General features: G+C 38.6%; 1 protein-coding gene across 2 annotated transcripts in view; it reads left to right on the top strand.

Moving 5' to 3' along the window:
- ERC2 (ELKS/RAB6-interacting/CAST family member 2) overlaps nucleotides 1-12,588 on the top strand; it is an 819,922-nt gene that overhangs the window by 217,053 nt on the left and 590,281 nt on the right. For both annotated transcript variants that reach the window (XM_077325500.1, XM_077325499.1), the window contains exon 5: nucleotides 5,977-6,051. In XM_077325500.1, the coding sequence (XP_077181615.1) occupies nucleotides 5,977-6,051 (75 nt within the window). The remainder of the gene's footprint in view (nucleotides 1-5,976; nucleotides 6,052-12,588) is intronic.

Consider the following 12,588-nt stretch of genomic DNA (forward strand, 5'->3'; position numbering starts at 1 on the left):
CTTGTTTTGCTCAGGAAAGTTTTGCTATTTAGGATATTGCGCACTCAAAAATGAAACTAATATCTTATTTAACAAGCCTTTTATTTTATTATCGATTAGTGATGATGCTGTGCACACCGGTGTTTTCCTATCACAGGAATTGGGATTCCCAGGCCTCTTCCTGTGTCACAAGAATTGACATATCTTTTAGACCCATCCCACTCCTGCCTTCATTTGACTTTCATATATTGGTAGAGATGTCAAGATCCAATAAACTAATAAAGATCTTTCCATGGCTGTTCAATAGTTTATTCCACAAAATGTGTATCACAACAGATAGCATGAGCCATAGTTGTTGCCTTTATGCTAGCGTACTAGATGACACCTAGGTGGTCTTAGTGATTCTGGAGCCCTGGGAAAAAGTCCAGGGTTGAGCTCCAGAATCATTGCCCTATGCAAGATGTGTATGTGAGTGGTGGTTGCTGTGCTGGTGGCTGCCCAAGCTCCAGAGTGGGCAGGTAGGTGCAGCAGCTTCCAAGCTGGCTAGCCAAGAGTTAGGGGAATTTGGTTAGGATAATGGTGAGAGTCTGCCTGCTTTTTGGTTTTCCTCCATCTGAAAGGTGGAAACATTTTGTGATCAGACCACTCCAGCCTTGGGCCCAGGACAGCAGTTGTGGATGCCCAGTAGCCAACTCCAAACTCGATAAAACCATCAGGGCCTGAGATTGATCTAAGTCCTGTTAGTTTACATAGGGAAAGAAATATGAGTTTGAGAAGCACTTCATAAGATAATAAGAACCAGTTGCTGGAACTGAACCCAAATAAACATTAGCGGCCAATGTAGTGGCTTTAGAAGTGGTTTAATATATGGTATGTATATACAGTGCGCTACCCCAGCCAATAGGTGGACTGCTGCATTTGAAACCATTTGATGTCTTACCAAATTGGTTTCAAGGGCAGCCACATACAGAGAATATTCTGGCAACCTGGATGGTTTCATATAGCCAGATCTCTATAAACTCGAAGGGAATAAAACCTACAGGCCAAATGCAAATGGAAAAGAAATTGCTCTTTTAGCAAAAACACCAATCTTGGATCCAAGAGCACCCTTAAGCATTCCTCCTGAGTGGTCAACTGCATTTCATCCAAAACAGACAGGACAATCCCTTCCAAAGAAGCAATATTTCAGCTCTCTACTAGATTTCAGCAATTGACTGAACAGATGTACTGACATATTGAGTTTCACCCTTAGGTACTCCACAGTCTGACACAGAAGTTTAGGGGAGCCCTTAGACAAACCTTTTGTGGCAGGTCAACCTGTTCATCTTAATGTTGAAATCTGATGTAACCTCATTTGGGGTCAGGCAGAAGGCTACAAGAAAGCTTTTAATCAACTTATTCTGAAGAAGAGAACTTCCAAGCTAAAAACAATTACTCATTTGATTATCTGTAGTCACCTAATCAAGCAAGTTCATTCAAACTGATAAATGCTTTTCAAAAGTATAGCTTTCCAACCCCACATTTCAGCAGATTCATAAATTATTCAAAATTTCATTTAGATAATTGTTCAATCAAAATATTATTCAGGGATGCAGAAAGAAGTAATATTCATTAAAATATCTTTATTCTAACAAAAAAAAACTGGACAGAACAATGTGTACCTTGTAAGAGCCTATAAACATTTGAATCTAATTGGAAAGGTTACGTAGAGAATAATACACTGCAAGTCATTTTCTGATCTTCTCCAGAATTCTGTTGTCTGTTGTATTCCTGTACCAGCAGGAATAGGGAAGAAAAGCTTTTAAGTAAGTTTGATTCATACTGCACAGAGAAAAGGAATTATGAGGCAAGTCTGTGTATTGTGATAGACATCTAGGAATACTCATCTCTGGCAGTCTATACATCTTTGACAAAAGAGGTGGAAACTCTGGCTTGTTTCCATTGGTGATGTATGACACTCATTTCATTCTCCAATTTTGGTAGCCTTTGGGAATTGGTCAATTTTCAAACTAACTGTAATATTTGTTGATCAAATCCTGGCAGGGTTGCTCTTTTGAATGGCCAGCTCCTCTTCTCCTTAACCCAACACAATACAGCTGTCAAATATTTTGAAGACATTGCACATTAATGTTTAACATTTCTCAATTGATTTGTTTCTTTCTTCAGGGCCAATTTGGAAGTTACTCTAAGTGTGAGGATTACAGAAACAGGAGCCGCTCAGGCTTCTGCATGCTCTGCATTTGTAATAATGTCTGAACTGGCCAACAGACTCCATTGAAACAGACACAATCAAGCCAAAGTTAAGCTCATCCAAGTCCCCTTTATTTCAACTTGAAAATCTAAATACATTATTAAATCGTTTCCATTTAAGCCAGTGGTAGCTAAAAGTTCTTTGACTGGTTTACATCCTTAATAAAAAAGAGAGCTGTTTGGAAATGTGTGATGTTAGCACTAGTGCTTCAACTTCAACAACTATTTTTAAATACATTTCAGAATTGTATCTATAGCTCAAAAATTCTTCAAGATAATGAGCAAAATTTACTAGAAATATATTATTGCATCATGTTGCCATAGAAAAGAGATACAATAAAAAGATACAATATGAAGCAATGCATTTTAATTGAGTAAGGTATCTTAAAGTAGATGACTAGAACAGATTATTTTTAAAGGTCCATGTTAATATAAAAGCATAATAAAATTTGTATTTATAGGGGGAAAACAGAGGGAGGGATAATGAAGGGTTCCTTAAACACTGAAGACCCCCCTTCCTCAATGCTAAGAATTTTTTTAGCTGTTATTTTTCAATCTGATGTTGCTTGGAACAGGAGAAATGAAGATAATACATCCCTATAGTGTCCACCCCATTACGAACAGCTTCTCCATTTTGCCAGGTAGTATAAAACATTTTCCCAAAGGACAGGCTTATTTCACTTGGGGTAAAATGTTAATAATAAAACAAATCCCTTGTTTTGACTTAACATTAATCTGAAATGTGTGGGTTAATGTCCTGAAGGCGGGCAAATAGGAATGCTGCAGTGGTTTATATAGGGTTATATTCAGGTTGTCTGTGAGCAGCACATTGATGGCAAGTTGCTTAGATTGAGAGCATGGCTAGCTTCACCAGCTAAATAAGGCCAAATAGAACTTTCTTGGCTCTACAGGTTGCCTGATCTTCTGGTGCAAAAAGCTGCAATATACCTTCTGGTCACTTTCAGGGGTGGTATTGCATTGCCATAGACTTCAATGCAGCACTGCCTTCTGTGTATATGTGGCTCCCACTGAGCAAGGAGTGAATAACCTGAATCTCACAGCTAGAATTTACAGTTTGAGATTCCTGGGGTAAAAACAGCAGTGGGCTTTGTGGAAATTAGTTTAATTGATACCTCATTCAAGGATAGGCACAAGAATGCCATGAAGAAAGTCTTGCTTTCTTCAGCTCAGTTTTGATCATCATCTGCACTGTCCTGGGTGATTTAATTATTATGGTTTCTGTTCTGTCTAGCATCAATGATAGAGCAATGACATTAGGGCATGCAAAAAGATATTGAGATAAGTGTTGAATTGAGATAAGTGTTGAAATATGGGACCTTCAAGTCTTTTAATTAAGGAAAAGACAGGGGTAGAAGCTTTTAATGAATGGTAAATTGATCTGAATGGAGATATGAAAAATGCGTGACATCCTTTGGAAATCATTCTGTTTTCATCTTTTTTCCTTGTCATTTATTCTTCTCATTATTATTTATTAGACTTATATCCTGCTCTTTTCTAGATATTCACGGTGGCTTACAACATAACCCCCCCATAAAATCCCCACATAAAACCATTCTATCCCAAAGACTGGCGGCCTAAATTTCTATCCCTTGAGTAGACTTCCCAAGAAGTGGGGAGTGTAGATATAAGACAACTGAGTCTGAGGAGTGGCCATGATATCCCTAGCACTTACAGGCCTTGCGGAACTGTGATAGCACCGTCAGGGCCCTCAGCTCTCCTTGGCAGCTCATTCCACCAGGTTGGGGCCAGCCCTGGTTGAGGCCAGGCATGAAGAAGAAGAAGAAGAAGAGTTGGTTCTTATATGCCGCTTTTCCCTACCCGAAGGAGGCTCAAAGCGGCTTACAGTCTCCTTCCCATTCCTCTCCCCACAACAGACACCCTGTGGGGTGGGTGAGGCTGAGAGAGCCCTGATATCACTGCCCGGTCAGAACAGCTTTATCAGTGCCGTGAGGAGCCCAAGGTCACCCAGCTGGCTGCATGTGGGGGAGTGCAGAATCGAACCCGGCATGCCAGATTAGAAGTCCGCACTCCTAACCACTACACCAAACCGGCATGCTCCCTTAGAGCCAGGGACCTCCAAAAGATTTGTGTCCGCAGAGCAAAGTGTTGTTTGGGAGGCATAAGCAGGCAAGCGGTCCCTCAGATATGCAGGGTCCAAGCCACGGATGGCCTTGAAGGGCAAACTAAAACCTTGAACTTGATCCGGGCCCAAACTGGTAGCTAATGCAGTTGCCTCAGCACTGGCTAGATATAAGTCTTCCAAGGTGTGTTCATGAGGATGTACCACTATTAATGGAAACTTTAATATATTAGTTCTTTCTGGCAGATGTTGGAGAATAGATTTTAAAACTCTGTACGGTAACCCTATCAGAACTCAATGGGTTTGTGTGTGACTAACCAGAAATAAATATGAGAGGTTTGGTTGCACTGCTCTTGCCAAATGGCTGATTGATACGTTGAGACCCAAAGGTGAATTTTATATATTAAATGATCTGTCATTTGTGTTGCCCAAGACTATTGGGTCATCATAATATTTGAAATAAATATATATTGTGTATTTAATGGTTAAAATAATACATGTTTTTTTTTAAAAAACAGTACATCAAATTACATCTTTTGATTGAGTCATAAGATCACAGACTGGACTAGGGAAAGGAATGGGCAGAATAATTCACACTTATTTTGGTCATTCCTCTGGTCATTCAATATTGGTACTGAACAGACCATGGATGTAGGAGCCAGAAAGCAATGATTATGAACACAGTGTGAGGGGGAATTTTAAAAAAGAATAAGAAAAAGTAGTCTAATCTGAAATCATCTAAATTATTCTTACTTAAATGAGCTATTTAGTGTATGTGCAGTTCACTGAAAAGTTCTTTACAAAAAACAGATTGTGTGAATGGATGCTGCTGTTGGGCAGTTGATATCCCTTTAAATGGGGCTTGTACATGCAAAATTCCTGATGGATTGTTCCCAGAAAAAAACATTTTCCTAAATATTCAACTTTGTACATGGACCTCATCCTGTTTAATTTTATTATCTATAGGCAAATACTCTGTTCCTAACAAATATTTAATTTAGGATTAAGTCTCCCTGAAATTTCTGGGATTAATTTTTGAGTAAACATGTTTTGAGATTTTGGTGTATGTTCCAAAACTAGCATATTAGAATGAAAAGAAAAGAGCCAACACAAAAAGGTACTTTAAATGGTTCTGCATCAGCTCACCATATAATTACTATTCTGTAAATGTCAGATTTGAACGTAATGTCTCTAAATTGCTTGTTCCAAATATCTGTGGAAAAACTCTATGCAGAGAAGTTCAGCTGTAGATTTTAAACGACATTTATTTCCCCCCCACCGTTTTGAATTGGCAATATAATGTACTGTAATTGAATGACTTATTATCCGATGCCTGGGCAGAGGCAGCAGTGTTGTAATCTCTTTTAGTCCAAGTACAACACACAGCCTTTGTCACAGTTGACATTAATTATTGATAAAGGTTTCAGAAATAGCGCATGTGCTGGCAGCAGCCTTTGTAATGTAAGATACGAGTCTGTAGTGATGCTAGGGGGATTTATAGGCAAAGATGCACCTGTAGCATTTGAGCTTGTGTATGTCTGAACACTGAACTTTGGATTCTGCTATGAACTGTAATATATCTGAGCAACTGATGAAGTAATGGAAGGATGAATCGTCAAGCTTACTTTTATCGTGTCCCTCCACAGGAACTGCACAGAAGAACCCAACTTCAGCCTGAGCCAGCTAAAACAAAAGCTCTTCAGACTGTCATAGAGATGAAGGTATGGATTTTGGAATGCTTGCTAATACTTTTTAGTTTGATCACTATTCATGCCTCTTGGTTTAATGAAAGTTTTAGCTGTTATGATAGAAAATACATTGGTCTGCAACATATCACTTCAGCCACCCATGTTTGTTCTTAAATGGGTGTAAATCTGTTTATGCCTAGTGCATTGCATAGTTTGAGTCTAAGCAACATCCTTATATTAAGGCTTAATAATAATTGTTTACCTAGAGGGGATTATCTTTTGTGTTACAGTTCACCCAGGTGAAATTATTCCCTCCCCTCTTCCTCCAGCAAATATTACATTTTCTCAAGCAAGTAGTTTCATGAGATATTCGTAGCACTGAATATGACAAGCTGATAAATTACTTATAAAAGGCATAATTGGTTGTTTCACATTGTATAAAAGCAAATTACTCATACTCCATTCTGCATGATCTGTTGCAATCATTCTCTGTACCTGTTGCTGTCATGCTTCATCAAGAAAAAAGATTCCTGTAGACATTTGTTCAGATGGCACCATGGAATGTTCCTCTCTTTTCTAGGTCCGATATGCAAAATTACATACCTTAGGCAGGTATGCTTGGGAATAACTCCCATTTTATTCACTGGTGCTTACTCCCTGGAAAGGAGAGCAGCCTTAATGTTGAAAAATGCATCATCCATATTAGTTGAAAAACTGGATTAAAAATGCTTGAAATTCCAGAAATTTATCTCTTTCCACATGAATGCAATTATGCATATTTGGCCTGTACAATTTGGCAGGTATCTATTTATATGATATATTCTTAACTACCATGGCCAACTAATATTATACTAGTCCTTAATTTAGTCACTTTCAAGTCCTGTGAGGTAGGCCACTGTTATTCCTTTTATTTTTATTTTTATTTGTTATCTTTCTACTTTCTAGAATTCAAGGCAGCTTACCAATGTAAACAGAAAAAAACATAACTTATATAAAATATATAAATAACCACAAATTACAATCACAGATTTTACATACAGGAAATGATGTGGGAAATGTTCCCTTTTAAACTCAATCCATTTGACCATGCTGTATCTCACTATTTTGTGTTGGCATTGAGAGTGACACAGTGTGATGTAAAACGCTAGTGTGCTTGTGTTTATTTTGCTCATTATTTTCTTTACTACAAGATGACTTTGCAACTATTGCGCAGTGAGCTCCATTGTTTGGCAAAGACCATCAGGTTATGACTTGCAAAAATGTCCCCTATTGGATGGTGGATGGCACTGGAATTATCACATAATCCCTTCAAACTATTCAGCTGCATGTGAATCTCCATGCATTTACAGTTAAACAACTGAGGCTTTGAAAAATGGGGGAAAGGGTTAGCTCTCTCCAATACCATGGATCCAATCCAAACGTGAACCCCTGTGGTTGCTATTTACATTGGTAAGCATGGATAGGATATCCATTTAGATCTCTTGTTGTCACATCTAGTTGTCAGGCTTTTGTTTCTCAGGGCACTTCTAACTTTGCCCCTGTTCTTTTGCTTCTGTGGAGCCAATATGAGGTATAGATCCAAGCACAGAATATGTATTTAGATAATTTCTCCAAGATAGCTGCAAGATTTTAAGCAGATCTGTAATGATGTGGCTGCCTGGGATGCAGACATTTACACAAATGGCTGTCTGATATATGCAAGTGAATCTGTGATGCTCTATACATTCTGGTGCCCTTAAAAACTATAAATGGCAGCTATAAGGACTCCTGTTTTGGATCTAGGCTGCAGCATAGCAAGAGAAGTAAGGATTGACTGGATCCTTTCCAGTTTGATTTCACTCCCTGCTTGTGGGAGTGAAACATCCTTAGTCATCCTGGCATTTAACTAGCACTGGCAGATGAACAGAGTGAGTGCAACTCTTTGATTCTCCAGGACTGTTCAGCAGCTTTGGATACCATCAATCAAGATATATTCTATAGGCCTTTCTGGGCTGAGACTGAGAGGTACTGTTTTTGGTGGTCCTGGTTCTACCTGGAGTGGAGATACAGAAGGTGATGCTGAGGGACTTCTGTTTAATCTATTGGCCTTTGACTTGTGGGGCTTTCAAGGCTCTATTTTGTCCCCTGTGCCTTAAAACACTACAGGAAACTTCTGGGTGAGGTCATCTAAAGACATAGGCTATGTTTTCACCCATCAATGAGTGCCAGCTTTATCTTGCACTTTTGACTGATCTCAGGGAGGATTTAGGAACCCTGAACCAGTGCCTGGACACAGCTTTTCAATAGATGCGGGCTAACAAACCAAAGCTTGATCTTGACAAGGTGGAAGTATTGCTGGTGAGCAAAAAGTCCTACCTAGGTTTTGAGATAGAGAGGGTTGTTCTCTCCTTGAAATAACAGACCCAGCTATGTCAAGAGAGGTAGTTTCTAATCTGGAGAGCCGAGTTTGATTCCCTGCTCCTCCACATGCAGCCAGCTGGGTGACCTTGGGCTAATCACAGCCCTGATAGTGCTGTTCTGACAAAGCATTTCTGTCAGAGCTCTCTCCACCCCACCTAGCTCACAGGGTATCTGTTGTGGGAAGAGGAAGGGAAGGCAATTATAAACCGCTTTGAGGCTCTTTAGAGTAGTGAAAAATGGGGTATAAAACCAACTCTTCTTCTTCTAGTCAGAGTGCTCTTTGACCTAGCTTAACTACCAGCTTCAATGTGTTAGTCAGCTTCACAGCTTCAGCCTTTCTTGGGCAGAAAAGGTCTGGCCACTGTGGTGTATGCTTTGGTTACATCTAGATTAGATTACTATGTTGGATTCTACATGGGGTTTCCTTTGAAAAGTGTCCATAATTAGTGCAGCCATAGTCTTGATTAGACCATATCATAGGGACCATATCATTCTGGTCTTGGCCCATCTATGCTGACTTCCAGTTTGCTTCAGGCCTTCACACAAGATGATCATACTGACCTTTAAAGCCCTGTCAGCTTACTACAGTATTAAAATGTATGAGAAGCCCATTTGCAGATCCTTTATTGTTATATCTAGTTTGACTGTTAAGCATTGACTCTTCAAAGCAGTACTTCTCATAGCCTTCCTTAAGAGTTCTTCCTCCAAACAGCTAATTTCATAGCATCCCTGCTTCTGTCCTGGATTTTTTTTCCATCCAGTTTTTTGAATTTTTATACTGCCTGTCATAAAGGTCACAAGTTTCTTAAAATCCTCAATGGAGTTTACCTAATCTTTTATTTTTCTCATAAAACTTTCATTGTTTGTAAGCATTTGTTGTTGATAACTTTTTCTAGAGCACTTAAAGTGTTAATGAACCTTCCATGGCATTGCATCTGGTCAGGCTGACAACAGTTGATTCCTGAATGTTTCATATGAATTAGGGTTCCAACATAAGAGAGTAAAACTCACACAAAGTAAAGCAACAAAACCCAGGAGAATAAGCCCACATTATCAAAACTGTTGTGTAACAGTACTTCTGCTTTTCTTCTTCATGTTTTATGTATCCCAAACATAATTTTTCTGATGGAAAGATTGTTTCAGCAAGGTTGTGAAATCTTGATATCACACTGTAAAAACTAATTTTGTGGGTCACATCAGCCATCTTAATGAATGAAGTATATATCAAAGCTTGGCTGTTCATTTCAGTAATGAATACTGGCTGTCAGTGCATTTTGTTCTGAAGGAAACATAATTCTTGCAAGCATATTTATTACTGTGGGTGATTTTTTTGGGAGTGGGGTCAATATTCTTGTGAGGGTTTTTTTTGTGTGTATATTATATGCTGGTGAATTGCTTCCAATTTATGGTAACCTTATAAATTATTGACTGCAAAAAATGTGCTATCATTAACAACCTTGCTCATCTTGCAAACTGACTCAACAAAGGAAGTCACAATCTTCAGCCTATTTCATGTTAGTCTTTCTCTTTTCCTACTGCCTTCAGTTTTTCCTAGTACTGTCTTTTTCAGTGATTCTTGTCTTCTTGTGATGTTATGAAAATACAGTAATCTCAGTTTAGCCATTCTAGCATCCAGAGAGAATTGATTTGATCTAGGATATACTTATTTCTCTTTTTGATGGTACATGGTATAATATTCAATATTGTTCTCCAATATCAACTTATAATACTTACACTTATAATACTTATACTTATTCTTACTGAAGTACTAAAGAACTTTAAATGACTATTTCACAGTTAAACCCTTAGATTTCTTAAATAAATGGGATGAGGAGAAGGAGCCACTTTTTTATCTCATTGCAATCAGCCAGACTTGATCTCCTGCTCCTTCCCTCCGAGGGAGATAGTAAAAATATGAAGGACCAGAGAATGCTAAAAGGATCTGCAGGTGCCAGGGGTCTCCAGTTAGCAGTTGGCTCTTTGCCAAGTAGGGGGGGGGGCTTGGCAGGTGCAAACTCCTTGATGCTGGCTGTGTTCCTTGAACCATTGCATCACTTTGGAGACCTATATGTTTTCTTGAGCTCAACTTACTTTAGTGCCTATTCACTCATGCACCACTAATTGGATGGTGGCATTTCCTGTCTCTGGTTCATTTATGCTTGCCATTGCGTGGGTAATAAAGTAATTCAGACAGAACTGAACTGAATAATTGGTTCTTCATTCTACTCCTACCAATATACCATTCTGCTTCCGAATCCTGAAAGGTTTTTCTTTGTTCCTCAGCACCGCAAGTCCTAGTATGTTTTCTCCTCTCCCAATCCAGCTTAGTCAGGAGTGTCTTTTGGAAATTAACCTCAGCTTCTCTTCCCAGTCAAGTTCAGCTTCAACTCTGGAGAAGTCCTCTAGCATGCTATAGGTTCTGATTCTGAAGAAGAGACTTTGTAAGCCTATGACATGTTTTGCATTTTAGCCTTTATTTCCTCTATGTCATGGATAAAATATTACTATCATTTTAAATAATATGCACTTCTTTTGTATGTATCATAGGACTTCTGATTTCCCTTCTGCAATGTGAAGCTTGCATCAGTAGAAAACTGATTTCAAAACTCAGGGGAACTTTGAAAGTAGCATCTGAGATTGAAATATCACATGAAGTTGTTCCAAGAGAAATCTGGTTGCAAGGGTCTTCTTATATTATGATTTTTAGCTGTAATTTTGGACTAAATATTCATTTGCAGCCAAATATCTCATCATATTCTTCTGTACACATATTACAGTGCCTACAGTAGCATCCTAGTTTATCCTGATAAGGTTTGCGTTGCAATCTAAGACCTTGATGATGCCCAATATAATATAAATAAAATCTGTACAGGAAGTTCATATGGGAGAGACACAAAACATTAGATCCATTGCTGTTAAAATAAACAGAAGATTTGCAAACCATCTGCTGCAATGCATTAATTTCAAAGGGCGAATCATTAGGATTAGGTGCCAAATTATTTCTATGAGTGAGTGCTGCAGAATTTACATATTAAAAAGTAGTGACTTATTTCCTGCATGCTGTGGCTGAGGTAGAAAGAGGAAAATGTGAACACAATAAGTTCTTAAATGAGTGAAAATAGTTGTGGTTTGCCTTGCTTCTTGCAGAAAGAACCATCTGTATGTATAGATCCAGCTATAGTATTTCAGGTATGTTTACAGCATTGTTGCTGAAAATCTGAGTGTCTTGTGTGTGGTGCCCTGTACTTACTTTGCACAAGGTTGCCTTTTGTCTTGTTTCACATTAAAATTTGTAATTACTCTAAAATGAATTCAACATGTATGAGAACAAATTTACTGTGTACCGTGCATGATATGAGGATTCTTTTTACAGTGAGAATTTCCTTTTCCTAAGTCTGCTGTGTTTGCTGTGAAAAATGTACCTGCTGTAGGTACATTTTATTGTTTCTTTTATGATATGTGACATATAATGACATTGTATTGGATTATATCATAATAATTATGATTATAGTTAATATGATAATATACTAAGGTGGATACTGTCACAGTGAACTCAAAGTAGGAAACTCTCCCATACAGCCACTCATCAAATGTGATACACTTTGAACAGTAAGTAAATAATGTTAGAGGGCAAAGACCTACCCATCCATTTGGCCCACCTTGTCATATTTCCCATTACTCTCCCCACTGGCCTGGTAGCTTCCTCACTTAGCTAGTGGAGAGTATCTTGGTTACATTCTTCTTAACCACCACCCTGTTCCATTTAAAGGCAGCCCTACAGATACCACATGTCTTTTGCCATCTCCATCCTCTCTCATGACTGCTTTTACCCACAGGAGGTAAAAATCTAGCCAAAGCAGAGACCTCCTTCCCTCCAAGCCACTCCATGGAGTTGCTGCAGTAGTTTCCCATTTGCTTTGCAACAGCTTGCAGACTGGATGGGATGGGAGGGATATTCTCATCCTCAAACAACTAAGAAATATCCAACATCTAAGAAAATGTCCAGCTACAAGTATATTTTATTTTTCTAGCCTACGTTTAAGCTTTCTAAACTGACCATATATTATGACTTATACTGCTGATGAAAAGCTGTTTTTTTTTGTATGCTGCTTTTTAATACCCAAAGGTATCTCAAAGCAGCCCATAGTAGCCTTACCTAACTCACCCCAC

Source organism: Paroedura picta, chromosome 3 (assembly GCF_049243985.1).
Source record: "Paroedura picta isolate Pp20150507F chromosome 3, Ppicta_v3.0, whole genome shotgun sequence".
NCBI lineage: Eukaryota > Metazoa > Chordata > Lepidosauria > Squamata > Gekkonidae > Paroedura > Paroedura picta.